Below are 26,061 nucleotides of genomic sequence, written 5' to 3'. Positions count from 1 at the left end.
ATTGGAGGTCGTAACTTCCTATACTTTTTTGGGAAAGATATTTTCGGCCAATATGAGTGAGAAACTCCATATAGAGCACTGCTCCCGCAAAGCTCTTGCCCATGGCAATGGGTTAAAGTCCTTATACCAGGCAACGGGGAAAAGACACTTTTCCAGTCTTCTAGAAGTTTTTAGAGTAAAAATCCCCGCAACTATCTTGTATGGTATTGAATTAATAGAGGTGAAAAACTGGGACTTCTGCCATAAGATTGAGGGGAAACTCTTAAGATCCCTCTCGACTCTAAACAATGCTTGCCCACTAGCCGCCTGTAGGCTTGACTTTGGACTCAGGAGTTCCTGGGTTCAGGGTCTATGCGCCCTAATAAGATGGGTGGCCAGTTTGGCTAGAGCGCGAGATGGCACCCTGCGAGTTCTCCTCAAAAATGAACTTTTGGGCAATTTTAAAGAGTTCTCTAAACTCGTAAGCAACTTTAGAAGGGCTGTAAAGATTCTGAAACTTGATGAAAGTGTTCTATTCTCCTACTCCTCCACGCAGTTAAAACATGTTCTCAAGGAGGCTTCGTGGGAGTTTTGTTTCCTCTCCGATAAAAAATCAGTTGGTGATAAAAGGAATGTGGAACCTCTCATCTCCTCCTATAGGTTGAAACAGCCACAACCCTATGCCCTATGGAATCTACCGCATGGGATACGTAGGTTTTGGTTTTTGTTACGCTATGATTTAATCCCACTTAATCTACTGCTATCTAAATGGCATGGCACTTCTGCTTTGTGCAATTTATGTAAACTGAACACCCAGGACTGTATGCATGTATTATTGATTTGTCCTATGTTACGTAATTTGCGCAATCGATGGCTAAAAGTAATTTGTATCCGCCTTAGCATTGTCACTTTAAAGGATTTCCTTCATGCACTTTATTGTCCTCCGAACGAAATGTTCTGTTCTTATATTTTTAACTTTTTTAAAGGATTTTTAGCTATTTATTAATATCTCTGGTGATATTTTGTCTGTCCGGCTTTGTTAGATTGATTTTCTGATGTACAGCTATGACGGGTTGAATTTTGTTTTTAAATTCTTGTATTTTCGGTGTATTTGTTGTTGTGTATTGCATATGTTTATGTGGCCCTCTTGAGAGCCAAAACATAATAAATAAATTTGATTTGAAAATTTGACAAGTTGCATTGGTGGATTTCAATGCCATACTGGCAGACGAAAAAACTTTCTTTGCAGACTGCTCAAACTTTTTTGAGTCTCTATCAGCCGGTGCTTGAGGAAAAGAGCCTACCGACTGTTTTGAACATGAAGCTTGAACCACTAAACTTTGAGATGACGGATGAGAAGAACGAAAATAAGGGTTCCCTGGTGCCGGTCTATATCTTCTAGAAACAGATCTAGAAACTGCAGGAACAGAAAGAGGATTACTCCAGACTTCTAATATCGGCTCCGTCAGGGCATCATTGAAGGGTAAAATAGGTTCCACCACAGCAGAAGGAGAATGAAGCACCCCTGTTAAAAGATTAGGCTTATATTCAGCCATAGGAAGCTGTAGATCCAACAGTTCAGCTGCCTTCTTAATAACAACATGATAAGGAGCTACATCCTTCGAAGGAGAAACCTTCTGTAATGCAAAATCCCCTTCTGAAGAGACATCCAAACCACTTGCTTCACACAAGTCTTCCAATAAGTCCTCAGACTCATAAATTTCACCTTCCTCCATGTCACCAGACCGATATTTCTTCTCTTCAATCAGCCTTTGAGCTTCTCTTCTAGAACGCATCCTCGACAGTGGCATTGGCGGCACCATCCGCGACATCGACGGCTCCTGCAACGTCATAGAAGGAGGCTCCGTGACAGTGACCCACATCGAACGAACTCTGGAAGAGGGGACGCCAGACGGAGCTGGGGACTGCTCAAACGGCGTCGACACCCTCGGCGCCAGAAACTGCCATGACGGCGCCTTCAGCATATAAGGCATAAAGGGGGCCGGAGGATAATGCTGAGGCACGCCCAAATTAAATGCCAAGGGCCCATGGGCCCCGAAGGTGCTCCAGAGGGCCATGTGGCTCTGGTAAAAGTACCATACATTGCATTCATGAAGTGCGACGGATCCGAACCCGGCGCCGGGAACGAAGGATACTGCGCCGGTTCGACTTCCTTACGAGGAGTCTCCGGAGTCTGATCCCCTGGAGTCAAAGGAGGAGCCACAGGAGCAGCAGGAGACTCTTCTTCTACTGGATTCGAATCCCCATCCGAAGACGGAGAATGAACCGGCGCCGGAGACTGCGCCAGAGTACCCACATCAGGAGACTGGCCCGGCGACACCTGTGGAGACTCAGAGGGTGAAGGAGAAACAATGTCCTTGACACGACGTCGAGGAGCAGGAGAAGGCGGCTTCGAAGCTCGAGACTTGGACGAACGACGTCGAGACCCATGTCTCTTCTTCTTCTTGTGCCTTCTCTTCGATCTTTTACGACCTCTTTTCTCCTTTCTCACCTTGGACATGTAGAGCTTAGCCTCTCTTTCCTTCAGCGCCTTAGGGCTCATCTTTCTGCAGGATGAACAACCTTCGACGTCGTGATCACTAGAAAGGCACCAGAGACAGTCATCATGTTGGTCAGTAATTGACATGTGACCTCCGCATTCCTTGCAGGGCTTGAAACCCGACTTCCTAGGAACAGACAGTCGAAAACTGTAACAAGTAAAGTCTCAACACAAAATAGCAGTAGAAAGATAGGAGAGTCCCAGAAAATCCGTTAGCTTTGTAGTGCGGAAAAAAAGGAACTGACGTCATCACGCCAACGTGGTCTTTTTATGGCTCCTGTGACGTCATGCGGAGTCGCGTGCGAAGCCATGACGATGTGACGACCGCAGAGAGCTATGAAACATTTCCAGAATGCCGGCGCAGGGGGGATATTCATAAGACATGGTGCACATAAGAATGCTTATTTGTCTCCTTCGTAAAAAGAACATGGAGAAAGATAAAAGTAACATTTTAATACATTTGTGCAATACAGAATCAGCAGTAATCAAAAATATTTCTAATTGCCCTCTCCACTGCTCCTTGTGTGCATTGGGTGAAATGTCATGGTTGGGAACAACCCTTATTGATTTTGATGCAGATAGACAGTTTTTAGTTTTGTGGATTCATTTTACTTTCATATACATATAGTGACATTTTAAACAACGCAAGTTGTACAGCGCAAATGACTTAAAATTAACGGTTTTAAACTAAGTCAATGAAGAAAAATAATATAAACTCCGAAAGTATGAAGCTGCAAGCAATACAAACAACTGCATGCATCCACAAATATTCCAACGTCCATTTCAATCGGTAAACTTGACTTTTAAAGTGACTTACAGTGCTTTAATGCATCAAGTGCCCACTGCGGCTCCAAATGAGGCAACAGAGGTTCCTTACTGGGGTTCAGGGAGGATTTAGAGCCCATGGAGATAATGTGGTCCGACATTGAATCATCAAGTGAGTCGCTAATTAGCTCTGCATTCTCCTGCACTGAAAAGAACCGTGCCTTCACACGCTTGGCTGATGACAGAAAAGAGGACGCCTCGTTCAAGAGTTTACCTGGAAGCAAAAAGACAATCACCTGAGGCACTTTTCACAAACTCTTTATTTTCAAATCATACAGACAATTCTTAAGTCAGACCTGTCCTGAAAACTGTATTGTATAACTTTGCAATCAAAGGGAACCTTTTAAAACAGATTCAAAACCATTCGCTGTCCAGTTCTGAAGAGCAGATTGGCATGTATCGGTCAAAGCAGGGCAGAGGTCATCCTATGACAAGGTGCTTCAACTTTATCTGGACATGGTGATTTGTCTTGGATAACCATGATAGCCTTAGAGTAGAATACTCATGCAAGGCAATATACACATTGTGAGAAAGTGCCTCTTTTGACATGGTTAGCCCCCACCTATTGCCTGGTATCTGATTGCAGTGCACAGGGTCCCTGCGAACCAGGTCACCTGTGCCAGAGCTTCTTCCCTAAACCATAGCCACAATTGGCACTTCTGTCCCCTGAAAGTCCCTAGTAAGTGGCAACCTGGGTACCTAGGGATTGGAAGATGAAGAGGGCCCCTCCCTCACAAGGACCATGCCACTGCCCTTGCAGCTTACATGCCCTTGTGAGGGGAAAAACCACAAAGTCGACATGGCACCCTGCCTGGGTGACATGCCACCCAGCACTGCCTGTAGGTGTAGGAACATCACCCTTCTAGCAAGCCTCGCAGCCCTAAGATAGGTTACACTATACCACAGGTGAGGGCATATCTGCAGGAGAAGATATACCCCTACAATATTTAAGTCCATTGTTAAATATTGCAAGCACCAGGGAAGCCATAAGGAGCACATGGGCTGGAAATTTGACAACTAGAGTTCCCCAGCACCATGATGGCTTGACTGAAAACAGTAGTGTTTGGTACCAAACAGCTCCTTGTAATACATCCACACTGATACCAGTTTGAGATTTATTACAACATGTACTCAGAGGGCACCTCAGAGGTGCCCCTTGAAAACCCACAGACCCTGGTGTGGGCACTTATTGGCTTTAGGCAGCCTGCCACACACAGGCATGTTTCTGGACACCTGGATGGAGAGCCTCTGCTCTCTGGGACCAGAAACAATGCATATCCTGGGCAGAGGTGTCACACCTCCCCCAGGATGGACCACTGGGGAAGCTTCAAAAGCCAGCTGCCTTTGCAATACAACCACCAGCCTCCACTTCTAGGAGCAGATGGCAGAACCTGGTTTACACAAGCACTTTGGACTGGAAAACCAGTGGGAAAACTTAGGAAGACTAGGAGGTGTGCCCACCTTTGCCTTCTCCACCCCTCAGGTGAAGGAGGCGATGTTAAGCACACTTTTCAGTCCCCTCCATCTTGAAGATGAGGAGACTACTCCAATCAGCGCTTGGCCTATGCCCCCTCCCACAGGAAGTTGGCATAATAGTGGGTGTAGTCATCCCAGGTAAGGTGCCCATTGGCCCTATCTACTACTCCCCTAAAAGGCTTCCTAAATTTAGTATTTAGGTGGCTCTCTCAGACCTAGAAACTAGATCTGCTGTGACCTAAGAAGAAAGAAGACATCCCTGCAGCGAAGCCTGAATATGACGACTGCCTTGGCCACAGCCCTACCAGCCTATCTCCGGCTTTAACGACACTGAGACCAGTCTTGCGGCCAGTGATCTCTGAAAACCCTGACAGGACTGCTGCCTGAAAAAAAACTCCAATCTCCTGTGGACAGTGGACTTGTCCAGAATAAATCTACTACAAGTGCAGCAGATCCAGCTGGAACTGCGATCCCGGCCACTCTGCACCAGACGCCCACGGCCCACGTCTGAGTGGCCCACCTGCCCAGCAAAGGCTCCCCAGTGACCCGGACCTCGAGTTGAGCATTGGCCGACCTCACCTGGACTCTGACGACACCTGCAGCCTTAATCCAGAGGCACCCACTGACAGCGACTGGCTCCAGTAAGAAGATTCCGACTTCTGAAGGCACCCTGCACCAGAAGCCCCTGAGACTTGGAGAGCTGAATCAACGGTGCCCCTGCAACCTCTTACATCTTTACTACCTATGCTGTTGGTCTCCCTCCTGCAACCTCTGGCCCAACGCCTGCAGCCTGTTTGCCAAAAGAATAATTCCCAATGAAAAGCACCTGGCTGTCCCTGTGCCGCTGGTGGTGTAGGTTCGGTGTTGCTTAGTGGCCCCCCCCCGTGCTTGCTCTAACTTACAAAACTTGGCCCCTGGAACTGATTTACTTACCTGCAAGCAGTGTGGCTTTGAGCAACCCCGGTCTCCATTGAAACGCATTGGGCCAAACTCTGATTTTGACCCCTGCACCCAGGTGTCCTTGTGCCGCTGGTGGTGCAGTGTTGATACTCACCTGACCCTTGCTGACCCTTAGGCCTGAACACTGGAACTGTAAGTTGCTTACTTACCTGCATAACCACATTGTTTTCCTCTGTAGGATAACATTGAACTTTTCTGAAATTACACCAAGTGTCGAGTTTTGAAAGAGAAAAGTATTTTTAATTAAAATGAACTTACCTCATTGCGAAGATCTTGGTTTTAGTCCATACAAAGCTTATTTTTTATAAAAATTGGTGTAGATTCTATTTTTGAATCGTGTGTCTATTATCGGTCAACGTTGTGCAACAAATGTCTTACACTCCTCTGTATTAGGCCTAAGGCTGCTCGCCCACACTACCACAAATAGAGCAACCTGGGTTTACATTGAGCCCTGTACACTTTTGGGGAACCCCTGGACTCAGTGCACGGTATAACAACCCAGTGGCATACCATATACAGAGGCAGCTTCCTATACATATAACAACATTAGACCAGAATACTCCTAATTGCGTACAAAACATTTGTGAATTATCTACTTCAATGTTACCACATCTGACATATGCAAAAATATGACCCTGGCTTCCCCAAAACCTCTAAAGTTGTGGCACAGTAAAAGAGGCAAGATGAGTTGAAATCAAATGTTGCTATTTACATTTGGCAGTCTTACACAAATGCAATCAAAATATCTATGAACTTCCCAGATTCTTATGCAAGATTACCATCTCTTCCTTCTGTCACATTACCACTACCAGACAGCACCAATCTACATAAGCATTTTTTTAGCAGCTGCTACCAAATAATGCTTTCTACAAAGCATGGGGTGAGCTATCCACCCATATATCCAAATCCTGTCTCAGACAAAACAAAGCCAACTGTGTATATGCAAACTTAGAAAACCAGGAAGCAGAAGTAGTGAAGGGTCAAATTAGCGTTGAGTGGCTTGGATGGGCAACATGGCAGACGCACCTTAACGGAGCTCTGCACATCCACGCCATTAAACAATTAAATCCGACATAATCCTGTACTGCGGAGCACATCGGCTGCACCACCGTGTAGCCGGAGGACCCGACGGAGACCCACGACGTGATCCCTGGCTGAAGTGGCAAACGAGCTGGGTTGTGGCCGCACTGGGGCCTGGCGCCGATTGCCGTTTGGCGGATGGATCCGTTTCAGCCGGGTGTGGGTCCCAGCGAGGAGGGTGGAGAAGTTCACGACACTTAAGGTAGGCGAGGGGCGCCCCACGGGCCGGCAACTGCCTGGCTGGCTCCGGGTTGCGACTGCAGCCCGGAGGGCGTGAAGGACCTACTGCCTCCGCATAGACTCCTTGAAGCAGCCTCCCTGCCTGGCCTGTGCCTCCCCGCGGGACGTGAGGCCTTGTTGTTTGGTACGGGCTAGATTTTCTGGGGGCCCAGGCAGTCAGTGCGGCCTGGAGGCCTGACCCCTGATCCTGAGTGGCCTGCAGCTTGCCAGCGTGGCTTGGGGTGGGCGCTGGTAATTTGAGGTGGCCTATCCAGTGTGGGTGCCACCCGGGGTAAGTCCCGATGGAGCTGCCTCCCAGTCGGCCCGCCCCTTCCCGCAGCAGACGACAACCGCCTGAACTGGGTGCCCCGCTGGGCGCGACGGCTTGGGGGCTTGACGCGGACTCTAGTGGATTCAGCACTCGATGGACTCCCGGGGGCCCGCCCCCCCCCCCCCCTCCCTGAAATTCGCCTGTGGAGGTCGTGCACGGCTGCGGTGAAGAGGTGGGTGACATTGGAAACACGGGCCTAGAATATACGCATTGGACCAGGAGGATGATGGGCACTGGAGGTTGAGATCCTCTCCGGGGGCTTGATGTTAAGCTCCTGACTGGTGCATGTGACCTGGTGACATCGGCTTGAGGTGAGCTACTTCTACGGTGGTCCTACTTAGTGGTGATGCCTGGCCGCTAGGGCGGAGTGGGGATGCGCAGTGGACTCGGGGTCCGGCGAGTCTGGTCCCTGTAGCGGGGCCTACTTGACCAGCGGTCAAGGGCTGCTGAGGCGGCTGGGCTAGGCCCGGTGCAGCTTGTGGCCTGAGACACGTTGGATTCTGTGAGGCCCGGCCTGGTGCGTAACCCCTAAGAGACACCGCAACTACCCAGTGGCCGTCGGTTCGGGGACGGTGACAAGGGACATACTCCCCCTCCCCCCCCTTTCCCCCTTATAAAAGCCACCGCTCGGGCTTCACCGTCAGTTCCTCCATCGTCATGGGCAAAAATAAGCCGGTCGTCACCAACACTAAGCAGAGCACCCTGGATCAGTACGCCAGAGCCCCGAGCAGCGCTATGGGGGCGAGAAATGAGAGGCACGATGCCAGACAATGCGGCACTCCTGGCGGCCATCACTGAAGCAAGGAACACCATGGATACCAACATCGGCGCAATAGGATCAGAAGTATCCTTCCTACGGCAAGATCTGAGGAAGGCGGTGGACCACATTACGGAGGCGGAGACGCGAGTGTCCACAGTCGAAGATACCGTAACCACCCTACAGACAGAAGTTAATAAACTCACGGTGCTGACACAGGAACTGGCCTCTAGGGTCGAAGACAGAGAAGGAAGTGCACAATGCAATAATCTGCGCTTCAATGGCTTCCCGGAGGGATGCGAGGGCTCATGCATGACCCATTTTCTTACCCAATGGTTATCTGACCTCCTGCCAGTAGAAAAACGGTCTGCTTGTTTTGTAGTTGAAAGGGCACATCGTGCTCTAACAAAGAAGCCGCCCCCAGGTGAAAGCCCGAGACCCGTAATCGCAAAATTTCTGAATTGCGCTGACCGGGATTCTATTTTGCAATTTGCCAGGATTCTAGAGGACAAACTCAAGTATGGCTCTAAACCCATTATGATTTTCCCGGACTATACCCGTCTGGTACAACAACAGCACCAGTCTTTCATGACAGCGAAGCGTAGGTTGTGAGACCTGAACATACAATACATGCTCTTATATCTGGCTTGCATGCATGTCATTTACAATTCTAAATCCTACTTCTTTGATTCGCCAGAGGAGATATTTGCTTGGACAGACGAGTGAACACGCCCAAAATCACATACACCACCGCCAATGGAGTCGGAATCATCTCAGTGCCGACACTGGAACAGGCCAAAACGAAATAAATCCAAAAGACGCCACTGATCTGGTTCAGTCCGGTGCTCCACTGACCGGGAGGAAGCATCCTAATCTCTAATAGTGGGCACGATCCTTCATTGAACCTGGGTCACGTCCGAAGATAATCCACAAGTCTTACCTTGCTCCGTATGGACCACAAGGATGGCGTGGATGTCCAGTCACACACTACTTCGCGCCCCGGACACTTCAATTTCTCCCTTTTTTTGTTAAGGTTATATGGGGGGTTTGGGAACCATTAGAGGGGGTCCTTGGGTCCCTCCGCTGGGGGCCTGAGAGTATCCTCCGCAGCAACAGATGCTCCGTGTTCTAGGCAGTATCGGGGGCTGGGGGTTTCTCAGTGTATTATGTCAGCATAGTTTTTGTTTTTGCAAGCACGCAGAGGCCAAGTCTCGATCCCACTGTCTCAGGTCTAACACACCCATGCCCTGGGAGTAGATGGCAACACAGCTACATGCTCCCCCGCTTAGGGATTTGACCATAGTGTCGTGGAAAGTCAGGGGCCTCCTAAATGAAGTTAAGAGGGGCCCCATCCTTCGCCAAGCCAAACACTACGGTGCCGATATACTTTTCTTTACAAGAGACCCATCTATTGGGTACCAAGGTCTCACCAGGTTTGGGTACCACACCATATACCACGCCAGGTTTACTAAGGGATCTCGAGAGATGGCCATTCTCATACATCACCGTTTTCCCTTTGTACACACAAAGAACTGTCTAGATCCCGGCAGATGTTATGTCATTCTATCAGGTACACTCTATGGGGAACGTCTTAACCTTGGATGCATTTACGCCCCACGACCACTAGGCACCACCTTTGTTGAAAAATTAACTCGATTGTGGGGCGAACTATCAGGTGACTTGACGCTCCTGGGTGGGGGCTGGAACGACACCATGACAATAATAGACAGGATGTGTGCGCCAGGGCGGGAGCCCCCAACAGACAGATCCAAGCTACACCTCTTGGCTACTACACTAGGCTGGTCGGACATCTGGCGCTAGTTCCACCCCTGTGAACTCAGCTACACATACATGTCCACCGTCCATGGCTCTCTGTCCCGCTTGGATTATATGTTCACCCCACTTAGCAACATCTATCAGGTCTCCCGTGAGTCACATCTTCCCAGGGGTCTTTCTGATCACTCTCCAGTCCAGTGTTTGCTCCGATGCTATCTTAAAAACTTCCATTTAGGTGGAGGATGTCCCCCTGGCACTTGCGGGACCAGGAGTATCTGGAGGCTTTGTCCCAGGCGGTCTCGGAGTATTTTGAATTTAATAAGGCCACGGCCCCTTCCAAATGTATTTTTTGGGAAGACTTGAAACCTACTGTCCGAGGGGACGATGTTACTCTCCGTGCCATGGCTAAACGTAAATGACCTGTGCAATTGTTGGACAGAGAGGGCTGCCAGAGAGCCCTGGAGGGACAGTGCCTCACAGATCCAAACCCAGCTCTTAAAGGTACCAGGCTCAACAGTCTATTCAGCGCCACCTAATGGAGGAGGCCAAAGAAATTTGGCTAGCATCGCAGCATCAAATCTACCAATGGGGTGATAAATCCAGCAAAATGCTTCATAGGTTATGTCAAGCGGCGAAGTCCCCAGCCAGTGTTCCGGTGCTCTGAGACGGAAGTGGTGCCTGGTGCTCGTCTCCCGAGAAGGTGGCGGCAGAGTTTGCTCGCTATTTTTCACTCCTGTATACTTGCCAAGAGCAGCTAACAGAGGCCTCTATTGACTATTTCTTTACATGATCTACCCCCCGTAGGCTTACCGATTCAGCACGGGACCAACTTGACGCCCCATAACCATTGACAAACGCAGCACTGACGGCTATACACCCGGGCTGTGCTCCTGGATCCAACGGTTTTCCTATGGAATTCCTTAGACCACACATGAACACACTTGGTCCATATCTGCTTGAAGCCATACATAAAGCTATTGACCAATACCGACTCCCCCAGGATTGGTGACATGCGGAGATTGTCGTCTTTTTGAAACCAGATCGCCTGCCCGAAGATCCCGCGTCATACAGACCTATCTCTCTTATTAACTTTAAGCCCAAACTTCTGGGCAAAGTTCTTGCTGACCGCCTTAGATCCTGTGTACAAGACCTGGTCCACCCGGACCAGTCCGGGTTTATGCCCCACCATTCCTCACGCCATAATATCAGACAGGTGGACAATACCATGGCAAAAGCCCCAGAACTCAGATGCCCTGCAGCCATATTGCCTGTAGACATCGACAAGGCGTTCTATTCCCTCAGCTGGTTGTACCTCTTTCGACTCTTGGAAGCCATTAACTTTGGCCCACGCTTTTTCAGCATATGTACGTCTACTTTTTACAGGGATAACCACCTTGGTCAGGGTCGCGGGACATCGCTCGGCCCCGTTTCCCATCTGTCACAGTACACGACAGGGCTGCCCCCCCGTTGCCATTATTTTTTGCCCTTGCCTGTAGAACCTTTGGCGGCGTGGGTGCATAGTGACCTGGTGCTAAGATGCTTTGAATGGGACTCATCTTGATCTCATCGCATTGCGCTGTACGCAGATGACGTCCTTTTCTTCATGACTGACCAGTGGTTTTCAGGGCCCGCATCCTACAGAGTCTCCGGGTATTTGGCCAGACCACCGGGCTTAACACTAACCCCTCCAAGTCTGTGCTGTTCCCTGTGTGCTGGAATCAAGGTCGGGAGACATGGGCAGAGCAACTGTCTCGTGCTACCACTGGATTCAGGTATCTAGCTATTTTTATGTCACCTGGTACAAAGACCTCGTGGGCTCACAATATCAATCCACTCCTCAAAAGCCTCAAATATGTGACTGCAGTGTGGTCTCCTCTTCCGCTTTCATTATACGGGCGCTTGGCAATTTTTAAAATGGTCTCACTGCCCAGAATACTCTACAGGCTTCAGAATTTCCCATATGTCATATCACTGGGTTGGTTCGCACAGGTGAATGTCATACATAACAAATTTCTCTGGCACGACGGGGCAATACGAGTGGCATTGCGTACGTGTATGCAGTCAACTTATTGTGGCGACAATGCAGCAGCCGATGTATATGCCTAATATGCTGCCTACCATCTGCTAGTTGTTAATGAGTGGTGGTACAATTCACCCTTGGAACCGGCGTCCGTACTGGACTATATGGCAATGGGAAATGTTCTCCTCCTTCAACTCCTATATAGTTCGCAGACTCTAGATTTCCTATCCCCTGCCTGAAGCACAGTGATTCGACACTGGAGAGCTATGGTTAAACAGATGGGATGGCATGGCCGCCTGACTCAAGCGACCCCCGTTGTGGCACGGAACCCCGCTGCGCTCTGTGGCGGCACTTGCGAAATTCCGTGAGTGGGTCCTTGTGGGCATATCCACCTTGTGGGGACGTAGTACTGGGCTCCGCATTAAAATCGTTCCAACAGGTCCAGACAGCATTTCAACTACACAAGACTTAATTCTATAAATATCTGCAACTCAGGCATGCCCTTACTCCCCTACTGCAGCCAGTTGACACAATGCCTGAATTTCACCCTCTGGAAGGGCTCTTATTGATGGGTGACTTGGGTGCCCACAAGACCCACCAGATATATCAAACTCTGACGACATACAACCACACCACACTACATAAGACCAGGCAGGCATGGTTACAGGAAATACCGACTGAAGCCTTAGCTAGCACACGAGGTGCGGAGGTCCCAACTGTGAGAAAGTGCTCTGTATATACTGTTCCTTAATAGGTACAGGGTGTACAGAGTCCACAGTCCCCCAGGGTTTGACAGAGGCTAAAGTTAGATATAACCTTACTCTCTAAAGTGGTAGCTTGGTCGAGCAGTAAGGCAGTATCAGAGGACAGTGTAAAGCATTTGTTGTACACGCTCAGTCAGCAAATGGTCTCACACACTCAATAACTGAACTCTAGGCCAATGGTTTATATATAAAAAATATATGCTTGTTTTATTTTAGAACCAACACTTGGATTTAAAATATACTTTCTCAGAATGAGATGTTTCATATAAATACTTTTGCAATATGCAATTGACTTTTGTAAACAGTTACAAGTGGTTGCAATAGGCAACTCTATTTTAAACACAACAATGCATTGAGCTCAATGGAAATTCAAGTTATTTGCAACAGATTACTTTTTAGATTACTTTTGAAATTCCAGGACTGGATCCTAGATTCAGTCCTGGGTCAGTACTCAGAATCAAGTGATGAAAGTCGACTTAATTACTGTAATGACTTTTAAACAATATTTAGCTATTTTAAAAGATGACACTTAGAAAATATTTCAAAGAAAACAGTCAATGATTCCCTATGGAAGAAAATTCAAGTTGCAGGTACAGTATGTTCTCGTTACTTTTGTAATCCAGTACTGGGTACCTAGACTCAGTACTGGGACCTTTATCCCAAACAGGTAAGTAATTACGTTTTCAGATATTATACGATTTTTGAAGAATATTTAAAGATTGCAGAAGTTGACACTTAGAAGAAATTTCACAGAAAAACAGTCAATGATTTCCTATGGAAGAAAATTGGGTTACGGGTAAGTACAGTTGTAAGTATTTTTCAGAGTCAGTGCTGGGCACCAAGATCCAGCACTGGGAGCTCACCTAAGAGCAGGTGAGTAATTTCGTTTTCGTTACTCGGCTGATTTTTGGTGAATATTTTAAGATTTGAAAAGTCCACACACAGAAGAAATTTCAGGAAAAAGCCAGTCAATGTTACCCTATGAGGAAAATAGAGTTATCGGTTTAAGGGCAAGTACTCGACTGGCAGAGTTGAGGTTCTGGGCATAGACTCAGGGGTCCCCCAGGGTCAGGTAGGTACAGTTGATTCACCCTCAGCGACTCTAGGGTGGCCGGGTGCAGAGAGAGTTAGGCCCTATGTTATCCTATGAGGGACCTTGGTTGGTGGCTGCTGACTGGCAAGCCACGCGGCTGTGGGAGCTGGGCTCCTGGTCACTTACTCAGGGCAAGTGGGGAAGTAGGTAGGTGTAGAGTTTTCACTGCCAGGGCCACTCGGGCGGCTGGGTGCAGGGTGCTTTTGAGCCTTCGGACGCTCAATTGATTTCAATGGGAAATCTCCGGTTTAGAAAAAGACTGCAAGCTCGGGGACGAGGACTCTTCAGGTGCCACCACCACTTCGAGAGGTAAGTTGGGTAGTTGGAGGATAGGTAGGTACCCCGGGATTGGGCACAGGGGGGCGCGGGGCGCCGCGTGCAGGGGTGCCTTTTGGTGTAGGGAAATCTTACCCTCTGTTGATCGCGGTAGGGGGGGCACCTTGTTCTGAGGCTGCAGGCTTCTTCAGGAGTGTCGAGGGAGGTCCTTGGGTGCCGGACTCGGGGTCACAGTCGCCGTGGGGTCGTCCTCGTTGTCTTTGTTCACTCTGGCACTGGCCAGGCTTGGCTGGTGCAGAGTGTGCTGGGTTCGCGGTTCCGGGCTGCTGCCAGGGATTAGAGGTAGGTCTTGAGTAGAGCCTCTACTCATGGGAGTCCCAGGGGCAGGTTCGAGGGTCGACAGGCCGGTAGGGCTGGTGCCAAAGCAGTTGGTGTCGTCCTCTTTTTAGCAGCTGCAGGACAGGTCTTCTTTCTTCTTGCTCTTCTTTGTAGTTTTGAATCTGGAATCTGGGGAAGGAAGGTTCAGGGTGCCCCTAAATACTAGATTTAGGGGCGTTATAGGTAGGTGAAGGGCAGGGACCAATGGGTCCCTGTCCTGGGGTGGGTACACCCCTATCCTGCCTCTCTCCAGGACGAAGAGCCCCATCCCCAAGGCAAGGGGAAATTAAGAGAAGAAAATAGCCAGTCCCACTCAGCAGAGGAAACAAGTCAAGGCGCAGAGACGCCAAACACCCCACACCCACGTGAGGCAACAAAACCTCCGTCCAAGGCAAGGAAAGGAGCACCGAAGGAGAAGAGCAGCCTAGAGACTCCAACGAGAAGAGGCAGAGCAAAGGCAATCCCAGATAGGATGGCGCCGGCAGCAAGGAGCAGACGGAAGCCGAAAAGGGGAACTCAAGGTCACCCAGGAGAATCGTCCAACACCCCGCAGGGGCAAACTGTGCCCGCAAGAGGGTCCAGAAGTCAGGGACCATCCCCCCACAGGGAGAAGAGGTAAAGCCGAGTGCAAGGCCCACTGGAAGCAGCAGAGAAGGCAGGATGACAGTCCCACTAAAGCTCCAAAAAGGCACAACGGTGCAGAAAGAACAAGAGGGCGGCACTGGCAACCTCCGCCAGATGCCAGGGACACCACAGAACGAACACTCAAAGCAAAAAGGTGAAGAAGAAGGTTGCATCTGCAACATACCATAACGCCACGAAGAGCAGAAGCCTGCAGGCGACCGCAACTCCCCAGCACATACCAGGGCTATATAACAGCCAACCCTGCCCCACATGGGGCATGTTAGATCCCAAGACATGGGAACCTCTTAGGAAGAAACTTCCGCAGCAGAGGACAACAAAAAAGACCTACGGAAAAACAAAACGCAGGAGGCCTATCAAGTAGCCAGAGGGGAACACAGAAGGCCCAATCTCAGGCCCAGCATGGAGTGAAAACCCCAAAGGAAAAACACACATTCAAAAAGGGCTGGCCAGCAGCCAACAGAACCACAACCTCAGCCAGACAACCGGGGCGACCCGCCCCAACGGAAGAACAGCTCCAAGAACCAGAGCAACACGTAGGTCACTGAGGAGGAGAAGGAGGGGGAGGAAGAAGCCCCACCAAGAACCTCTGGATGGCTGAGTCCGCAGGGGCATGGAACAAAAGAGCGTCATCGAAGGGAAGGTCCACCAGCCATTCTCGAACATTCTCCAGGAACACACTGTCCCGAAGCCAGGCATGGCGACGAAGGGCAACCGAAGAAGCCATGGAACGACCCAACACCTCCGAGATGTCCAGAGCAGACCGAAGGATAAACGCCGCCAGCTCCCAACCATCCAAGACGTGATGTCTCAAATCCACACAAGCACCCTCCTGAGAAGCGGCAGACATAAGGGACTCCACCGAGTCCCACAAGCAAGAAGTGGCCCTAGCCAAAACACATAGTGTGTTAATGGCCCGCCGAGCCGCACTGGTTGAGGCAAACATATTGCGCCCCCAAGAGTCCAGCCAGCGGGCCTCCCGGGAAGGGGGAGACAACAGCAGTGGCAAAGCAGGAAAGGCAGACTGCTATAGGGGGCATCTGGTCAAAGGGTGAAGAGAAAGGCACACCGGATCACGCGGTGCCAGATGGTGGCGGTGCAGAAGATGCTAGGGCACCGGGCCCCAATGGCGGGACGGCCCCTAGTCCCCAAGAGAGAAGAGTGGAGTGAACTCTCGAGGGGAAGCAACAGTTCCCTACCATCAGAGCCCTGATGGAGAACCTCCAGAAGATGATCTGCGGGAAAATGGGTAGCTGGATCACCCATGCACAAAAATCCCACAGCTGTGGAAACAGCACGGGCGAAAGCCGCACCTGCCTGCGTAGGGCCCCGCGGAGGGGAAAGCAGCTCCTCGTTAGGTGACGGCTGTAAGCTAAGGCGGCCATCCGCCAAGCCAACCAGAGGAAGGAATGGCCAAGGCCGAAAGGAAGTAAGAGGGACCGAAGAGTGGGGGATTTGTGGCTCCTCCGGCGAAGACCGCGATCGTGGAGACAGCGAGGAGCCACCTTTAGACGACGTCAGGGAAAAAGTCACAACACGGCGGCCCGTCTCCGGCGAGGATGACACCAGCAACCGCCGAGCCTCTGGAGAAGAGGAGGCGTCCGAAGACGAGTCCACGACCCGACGTCGGCCCGGAGCCGAAGAGTCCGCAACCTTAGGCAGGACACCGTCGCCGACCGGCGCCGGAGGAGACACCGGGGCGACCTTCGACACAGCACACGGCGCAGGAGACCGGAGCTGGGGTGGTGAAGGGACGTCGCCGACCTGACCTCCAACGAGGCAGCCACCTGGGCGGAGGGACGAGAAGGGACCGGGGAGGGACCTGGAGACCCCCGCCAGCCGCGACTCGTGACAGGGCATGATGGGAACTCCGCCGACCCCAGTGGCGCCGCCAGGGTCAGTAGCTGCTGGTGCCGTAGCGGCGTCACCTCGGCCTCGGACAAGGTCGCCACCTGTCCCGAGGACCGAGAGGGGCTCAGATAAGAAGGGCCCTCCGTCGACCCGTGCGGCGCCGCCAGGACCAGCAGCTGCCGGCGTCGCGCCAGCGTCACCTTGGCCAAGGCCGCCGCCTGTTCCGAGGACCGAGGGGGGCTCGGGGTGTGACCCGAGCCCCAGTGACCTCCCGCGACACCACAGGGACTCCTGTGGGAGTTTACGGTGAAGCAGAGGCGCCTTGGTCCGAAGGAGGGACCCCCGAAGGGCCGCACCCAAACAGCACCACATCTTCGAGCCTGGATCCGCACCAGTCGGCGCAGGGGCCGGAGCCGCCGGCGATGCCGCGGATGGCCCCGCACAGTTAAAGGGATCCGCTGATGTCCCAGGAGGGAAAGGAGGAGGAGGAGAAGTCAGCGAGGCCTGCAAAGCCGCCGCATATATCTCCATCTGGGCTCTGGTCGCCCCCACGCTGGGAAACGGCAGATAAAGGGACGAAAGGCGGGCCGCACCACCCGCGGAGAGCCCACGCCCCCGACAGGCCGGACCCTGACCCTCGGGGCCAAACTGCAACACTTACCAAGAGGTGAGTGGCACACTTGAGACCTGGGAGAAGATCGAAGTCGGCGAGGGAAGCCGCGGGTCCGAGAACCCTCCTCAGGGGCCAGGCGAGATGACGATGCTGACCTGGACACCCGAGCCAACAGAAGTTTCATCCGGCGCTCACGCCGGGACTTTGGCTTCATCTGCTGGCATGCCTCACAATGAGTGAAGTCATGGTGCTCCACCACATACAGATGGGGTGAGGATCCATCGCCGACATGAGGCGGCCACACGACGAACAAGTTTTAAAGCCCGAAGGCATTCGCACACTGTTCCCACACACGCAGCAATAGCAAAGCACAGACCGGATCCGCGTTGCACGCGGAAAAGGAAAAAACTGACGTAGGCGCGCCGGGGTGGGACTTATGTGACCTCGCTGACGTCATGTGCGCGGACGACGCCTGGGCGGAGTCGCGTGATGCCGCCCCCCCGGCGCGCAGGGATGCTGGGCAAAAAGTTTTCCGGATCCAGTCTCATGCCTGGGGATAATTCTACGTGAAGGAATCTGCGGCTAGTAGTCTCTATCAGATATCTTTAGCTCACTTTGCCACCTCAGTTCAGACCCAGCTATATGCAAATCAGTCTTGGCACTGTGCCTCATGGGAAGAGTCCAGCCCGAACTGCCAAGTCAGGACTTCCCTGAACCAGAAAAAAGCATCCTGGGGCCGGTTTAGAGGTAGGCTAGCTTAAATCCAGTGGCAAAGTGAGCAAGGGACCCTATCTAGCTGACACTGAGTCTGCCAAGGGAGAGAAGGCCCTCTGTGCAGAGGCATACGGCAAAATGATGCCCTCCCCCCTCTGCAGGATCTGTTTAGGGCTCCCTAGTCTACTATATCTCAGTGATATTAATTTACCGTGGCCCGAATGGGTGTCTCCTGAAGTGTTGGGGAGCTTCTGACCTGCCACCCCCCTGCGCCACAGGCACCTCCAGTGGAATGCTGGTGGCTACTCAGCCTTGAGGAATCGAAAGTATACCACATCACTGCTGGAGTTTCAACCAAGATCTGGTTCGTTCAACTTCATATGTTCCAAATGTAACTATGGACCTACAACATTTAGCGCACTGAGTGCAGCTGGCAAAAAACAGAAGAGGAGGGACCGCTAACTCATCTCATTCATGGGACTAGTGGTTGCATGTCACAGTATTGAGGTCATTAATATCAACTTTCACATTTATTGACTTAACAGCATTGACTACAAACATACCATCATATGGAACTATACATTCATCATTCTGATCTCAAGATCTCCGGTCCAGCATGCTTCAATGGCTCCGCACATTATTGCTAGCAGTAAGTTTGAAAGTCCTGCCTACCAGTGGTGAATTTGTAAAATTACTAAATAAACACACGCTGGGGCCCAGACCTTTTGTTAGGATAAACGCACCATTGCTAACAAGTGCCGGAGACTCGAACATCAAGCAGCCTATATTCAGGTGTTCTGGTAAAGATCTTTGTTGGAAAGATACGTTAACAATTTTTGTCCATAGGGAGTGATGGATTGGTGGAGGACCCCAGTTGCTCAGCCTGTGGGAGGAACTGGGGTCATTGAAGTGTGAGTGGGTTTTATTGACTGAATGGTACTCTGGATTTCCCCCTCAGATAGAGATCTGAAACTGTTCTGGAAGGCTCAGTTTTATTTTGAGACAGTTGGGGTGTGAGGGACTGTGATCTTACTGTGCACTGTGAGTGGGGAAGATGGATTCCCTAGGTTGGGCATTAGCTTGGCAGGGGATGGAGTTGCATATGGTTGCAATTTTCTCTTTAAAGAAAGTTGACAAGGCGTTGCAGATATCTTTCGGGTCATTTTTATTAATTGTGGGTTCTGAAAGTTTTCCTGATTGTTGTTTTATTATGTTTTCTAGGCCTGTTCTTCACTCTGTAAAGTTATCTGATCGCTGTTGTTTTGGCTTTCCAGATAGCTGTTTTGTATGAGGTTCTGTGCCTTCTCAATTGATTGAGAAGGGTAGTGTTTGGGTCCCTCCTCCATAGACGTTCCAGATGTCTTGGCTGTGTTCTTTCATTGTTTATATTTTGATTGAACCATGGTACTGGAGGCTTTTTTCTTGCCTTTTTTGGATGTAGAGAAGCCACCTTCTTAGCTATGTCGGTCACACTGCTGTTGTAGAAATATGTCGGGACTTTAACCCAATGTTAGGTCGGTTGGGAGCACCAAGTTCAGTTCTGTTTACGCAGCAGGAGCAGAGGGATCTTTCTCATTGTTCCAATGCAGGTTGAAAACTGCTAGTAGTGTTGTCTCAGAGAGTGAGGGAGCACTGATTGCGACCGTTTCCATAAGTTGCTCAAGGAAGATTGTGTCATTCCCAGGCGGATGATATACAAGGAGTGTTTTCGCTATGAGTTTCTTTTCGAGCTTGATTCCAGCTCCCAAGAGTTCAAACGAAGATGCCTCTTCTAGTGAAAGTAAGTTTACAGTTAGGGAGTTTCTGCAGATTATAGCAAGACCTCCCTCCTGCTTCAATGTGCTGTCTCGATGTAAGGTTGCATGATCCAAGGAAATGAGAAGGTGCGGTATGGGGCAGCTGTTTGGTTGAGCCAAGTTTCAGATAGAAAGAGAATGTCCAGGTCATGTGCAATAATCACATCTGCTATGTCGGTTGCGTGTTTTGTAGATTATCTGCACTTGTGCAGCAAGCATTTCAGGTTTGTCACTGTTTTCTGAGTTACTGTGGTCGACAATGTGTTAGTTGGAATCGGGATTAGGTTGTTGTGATTGGCTTGTACAGGGTTGTATGTTCAGTTTTTGTAGTAGTGAGTCTTGACAATTTGGATGTATTGTCAAGGTGGATTTTCTGTGCACCATGATAGTATATTAGCAGAGTGTTTACCTCTTCTTCTGAGAGGTGATTGTGTGTTCTTCTAGGTCAGTGAAGTTTTTTGTCACAGGGAGTTGTGAGACTTTTGTTGTAGGAATGTTTTCTGTTAGAAGGAGAGTTAGTGGACTTAGTAGTGGGTGTATACATTTCCTCTAGGGTGTGTAGAAGTGTGATGACTTTCTTTTTGACCCATTCTATGGTAGGGTGTTGTGTGAGAAAATGAGGGTCCCCAGCGCGGGCAATCGTTCTGGTCACAGGAGCCCCTATGCTAGGTTTGGAGCAAGTCCCAAGCAGGATGTTAGTAACGGTTTCATTAAATGGGAGAAGCAGTTCTAAGGGAGTCCTGGCTGAAGCACCTCCATCAAGATGTTTGTCTTAACTGCCACTAAAGGCAGGCTAACGTCCAGGACCTCAGTCACCCTTACCACCACCACTGTAAAGGACGCTCCCTCCCTCGTAGCAAAGGTAGGGAAAGAAAGCATACTAGCATCTGGAGAAGTGTCCAGTCAACTGGCTTCTGCCAAGTCCTCACACTACTCCATGTTCGGATTGAAAGGCTGATATTTTTTAGCATCCAGCGACCCTCCCAATCCTTCTGAGTTGACATCCCAGCCACACCAGGAGAAGATTCTCTCAAAAGACTTCAGCAAAAGTCAAAAAAGGATAGTGTAAAAAGTGACAATGCCAAGCAAAGGCAACTGATTTGGGGCGAGGAGTTGGCCTAACGGCTAGGGCGCTTGACCTCGGACCTGGGGAACTGGGTTCGAGTCTCGGTAATGACGCCGAACATCCTGTGATTCTGGGCAAATCACTTAATCTCCCTGTGCCTAACAAAAAAACAAAAAAAAATGAACGTGTGTCCTCGTGTAACGTAACTGGTGCTATGTAAAGCGCTCTGATACCCGATTGGATTCGGGTCTAGTTCGCGCTATATAAAACTCTGGGAAAAAAAGAAAAGAAAACTACCAGTGTGTAGGGGTACTGCTCATGAAGAAGTTCTGGATCAAGTCTGATGCCTGTGGGTAATTCTAAGGTAAGGTAAGGAATCTGCAGCTAGACGTCTTTATTAGACATCATAGGAAGCTGACTTTGTATATACTATACCAAAGTGAGGTATAGAGTGCACAGAATCCAGTGGGACCCCAAAGGTAGGCAAAGGTAAAGTTAGATAGTACCTCACCATCTATTTGTGGTAGTGTGGTAGAGCAGTAAGGCAGTATAAGAGGACAGTGTTAAGCATTTGTTGTACACAGCCAGCAAATGAATTCACACACTCAAGGACTGAACTTCATACCAATTATTTTTGCATGAAAATATTAATTTAGTTATTTTATTTTCTAGAACCAAGCAAGCCTGGCACAGGTAAGCAATACATACTTTACAGTAGTAATGCAGTTTGTAAACAGTTTGAATTGCAATTGTAAATGTACTTTGGTTTGACTTACAGTATTGTTTCTGAGAAATGCAATGCTTAGTAAATACAGTACATATACTTTGTATAGGGTTTTTAATAGAATTATAGGTAAGTTACTTTTGAGACTACTTTTTTCACTCAGAGTTGTATACCTGGATACAACTCTGGGACGTTTCATGTAAACAGGTAAGTAAAGTCGTTTTTGTTAGTTAGTGCAATTTTAAAGAATTTCTTTAGTTTTTCAAACTCCACACTTCGAAACTTTTCCAAGAAAAACAGTCAATGTTAATGGAGGAAAATAGTGTTATCGGTTTTAGGGTAAGTATTCAGTAGTGGAAGTAGAGGTTCTGGGGGTAAACTCAGGGGTCCCCCAGGGTCAAGGATGCACTATTGGTACCCCTTCAGCGGCACTAGGGCAGCCGGGTGCAGAGTGTTGAGGCCCAATGTTATCCAATGAGGGAAAGGGGGCCTCCGGTTGGTTGCTGCTGGTGAGTAGACCACAAGGTTGTGGGATCCAAGCTCCTGGTGTTAGGCTCAGGGCAAAAGGGGATCCTGTTTACACAAAAAGTGCACCCGCAGCAGCGGCTCGGTGCAGGGTGCTGGTTTAGCATCGGGTGCCCTGTTGTTTTCAAAGGGGATTTTCAGTTTTAGTTTTCAGCTGCAGGATCGGTCCAGGAAGACTTCCAGGGGGAACCAACAGCTGCGCAGTTAAGTTAGAAGGCTCGGGGACGTAGGTGCACCTCAGGTTCTCTTCTCCAGGGCGCAGGGCGGCTGGATGCAGGGGTGTCTTTTGAGGTCGGATTTCACCTTACCGGGCCACTCGTAGTTGGGGGGGTCTCCATGTAGAGGCTGCAGGCAACGTCGGGAAGTCCTGGTGGGGTCAACCCATAGTGGACTCTGACTCTGGAGCGCTGGGGGCCTCGCTGGGACCAGTGGACCACTTGAACTTGGGCCATAGGCGATGGGTGCAGTGGTGGAGCCAGGAGTCGGTTTTCTTTTTCTTCAGAAGGCTCGGAGTCTTTCTTTAGTGTTTCTTCTGAACAGAGCTGCTGTTCACAGGAGATCATGTCTTTGTTGAAGGCAGGTTCTGGAGGTCGCTGGGAGCAGGACAAGACTATTTTTGGCGCAGGATCTCTGGAAACTGCAGATGGGCTGATAGGGCTGAGGCCAAGTCAGTTGTTCTCTGCAGTTTCCTCTGTTGGGCTACTTCTTTCGTCCTTTTTCTTCTTAGGTTGCTGGAATATGCTTTCTTGGTTCAGGGCTGCCCCCTAAATACTGTATTTAGGGGGGCGTTTTAGGGGTCTCGAGGACAGTAGCCAATGGGCTACTGACCTTAGGGTGACTACACCCTTGGTGTGCTCACCCCACGTGGGGGAGTGAGCACAATCCCTAATTCTGATTGGGGAGTGCCTGCCATCTGCAAGATGGTGGCCATTGAAGAGAGGGCTTCACCTTGCCTTCCCCACCTGAGGGGTGGGGTTGGCAGAGGTGGGCACACCTTCTGGGCTGGCTAGTTTTTCCCGCTTGTCATACCGCCGAAAAGGAGAGGAGACAGGAAGGGGGCCTGCTCCTGATAGCAGGGGAGGCTGAGGTCGCATTACAAAGGCTGCCAGGCCTTTGAAGCTCCCCTGCCACAGATGGTTCTTCCTGGCCTGGGGAAGGTGTGAACACCTCCAACCAGGAAAGGCTTTGTTTCTGGGCCCAGGGAGCAAAGTCTCCCACCCTAGGGGTCCAGAAACATGACTTGTGGTGGCAGGCTGGTGTGTACCAGTCAGGGAACTCACCAGAGGTTGGTTGTTTTTCAGGGGGCATCTCCAAGATGCCCTCTGTGTGCATTTTTCATTAAATCCCACACTGGCATCAGTGTGGGTTTAATGTGCTGAGAAGTTTCATACCACTGTAGCCATTATGGTGCTGTGGAGTTCGTAATGACAAACTCCCAGCACCATATACTCTTAATGGCAGCACTGCACTTACAATGTCTAAGATTGGATTTAGACACTTTAGGGGTACAGGACTCATGTACATGTACCCTCACCACTGGTATAGGGCATCCAGCTAGAGGGGTGACTGATCTATGCCAGGGTAGTGGGTTGCAGGCATGGCACACAGGAATGTGTGCCATGTCGACTCCAATTTGTTCTACGCCAGAACACGCAGCCTGCAAAGGCAGTGTGTGTGTTTAAAGGTACAGGGCCTCTAAGGGTGGCACAATAAGTACTGCAGCCCTTAGTGGTCTTCCCTGGTCACAGTGCCCTGGGTACCTGTGGTACCATTTACCAGGGGCTGACCTGTAGCCAGAGATGCCAATTGGGTTCGTTTTTGGGTAAAGAACACAGGCCCTGGGAACCTGATTGGCAGGGACCCAGGGCACATCAAGTCAAAAGTACATCAGTAGTCTGGCAAAAAGTTGGGCGGGGGGGGGGATTACAGCAACAGAAACCCACTTACCTACAGACATCTGTCCCCATGACAGTTGAAAATACAGTTTTCGGAGAGGGACGGCGAAGCTGAGGAAGTCTGCTTCGGTGTTGAAGTTCCGGGAAACGGGAGTGGACCATTGCGCCTGTGGCGCAGTCGCAACTGGAGCCAGAAGTAGCCCCATGATGGGCTTGAAGGGTCCAACTGGCACCAAGGTCAAATCTTCCTGCAGTATACGAGATGGGGGATCTCTCGGCTCCAAAGGCACACCAGAGGGAGTAGGAAAGGATCTCAAGACTTTTAGCATGGCCCTGCGGAACTCTTCGATCGGTTTCAGAGTGGCAGGCATCAGAGAAACAGGGGCGTGCTGGAACAAGTTGCGGGACAGGCTCTGACGACGATAGACTTTGGGAACAAGTTTGAAGTATGGTGCCGTCCTCACACCTACTTAGGAGAATGTGAGTGGGGCTGGTGGTGAGGAGGAGGGGGGATTCCTGCTTAGATTACTTGTGCTTTTTTTTTGATCTACCCAACAACTTTAATCGAGATGAGAGGGGAAGGGGCCGATTCCTACTTGGATCTCTTGCGTTTTTTCATCAACATTACCTGACAACTTTGATCCAGACAAAGAAAAACATCTAGAATGATTCCTGCGACTATGAGATATGGAAAAGGACTGGGACCAGCTTTCGACATGGACTGGTCTCGTTGTTTGGAGATGTAGAGTTTCGCCTTGTGGTGTGGAAAGAAAGACACTGACATCAGTGTCACCTATTAGGGCTACGCACATCATTTTGGCAGTGACAAGCATCAATGTAGAGCCACGTGGCGACGTTCACCAGAAGGTAGAGTGTGAGGAAATGGGGTGTATTATATGATGTGGCTGTGAGAAGCCACCATCTAATCCAATTACCAGCCCCTTTAGGACCCGGTTTCATTTGTTAAACCATTGGCTCAATCCTGGGTAGCCATGGCTCAGAGCAGTCAGGCTTACACAAAGGAACAAGAATACACATTTAAACAGGTGCAAAACAATTAAAGAAGAAATAACTAACAAGAAGCATTGGCAAATTCCCAAAAGCTGACACTTAAAAACTTTTTTAGGAAAAACTTTGGTAACTATCAATGCGGTTAGTTAGAGTTACTTTAGGTGACTAACTTCGGCAAGGAGCCAGTCACGGGGACCAGCAAGTTCCACAGAAACTGTTACCTACCCAAGAAAAGCAGCCTAGTTCAATTACAGCATCAATGGCTCCTGATACACGGGATCCAGGAAGCTGAAGATGCTATGCAATCGCTAGGTGTCTTCCAGGTGCTACTCCTCAGTCCACAGGCTGGGTGAGGAGACCTGGGATACAGTGGTTGACACCCCTTTAAGTCCTTGCTTGCTGGGTAGAAGTCCAGTCGCCACTGGCTACCAGACACCCGGTATAGCAGTTTTTAGGTCACAGCCTACCAGAAAGAACAGCTGTCTTGTTTGCTTAAGACATCTTGGAAACATTCAGAAAGCTGACCTAGGAATGTATTCTGCCTGTTGCTTACCATTGGCTTAGCGGTTTGTAATTTAAAATTTCTGGCTGTCTATTTGCTGGCTTTACTTACTTTGGGCTGTCCGGCTCAAGTTCGTCCCTCCCTTTGCCCAAGCATTCTTTACTGTATTCTTCCACAAACTCAATTTCTGTAAACCAGCTTTTAAATCTTGTTCTTATCTCATCACAT

The 26,061-nt window shown here is 49.9% G+C and overlaps 1 protein-coding gene across 2 annotated transcripts in view; it reads right to left on the bottom strand.

The window, feature by feature from the left end:
• ARHGEF12 (Rho guanine nucleotide exchange factor 12) overlaps positions 1-26,061 on the bottom strand; it is a 715,358-nt gene that overhangs the window by 129,888 nt on the left and 559,409 nt on the right. For both annotated transcript variants that reach the window (XM_085645963.1, XM_085645964.1), the window contains one exon: positions 3,357-3,578. In XM_085645963.1, the coding sequence (XP_085502089.1) occupies positions 3,357-3,578 (222 nt within the window). The remainder of the gene's footprint in view (positions 1-3,356; positions 3,579-26,061) is intronic.

This window comes from Triturus cristatus, chromosome 3_1, assembly GCF_964204655.1.
Source record: "Triturus cristatus chromosome 3_1, aTriCri1.1, whole genome shotgun sequence".
Classification (NCBI taxonomy): domain Eukaryota; kingdom Metazoa; phylum Chordata; class Amphibia; order Caudata; family Salamandridae; genus Triturus; species Triturus cristatus.
The sequence above is the reverse complement of the archived record's forward strand: the minus strand, read 5'-3'. Positions and strand labels throughout refer to the sequence as shown.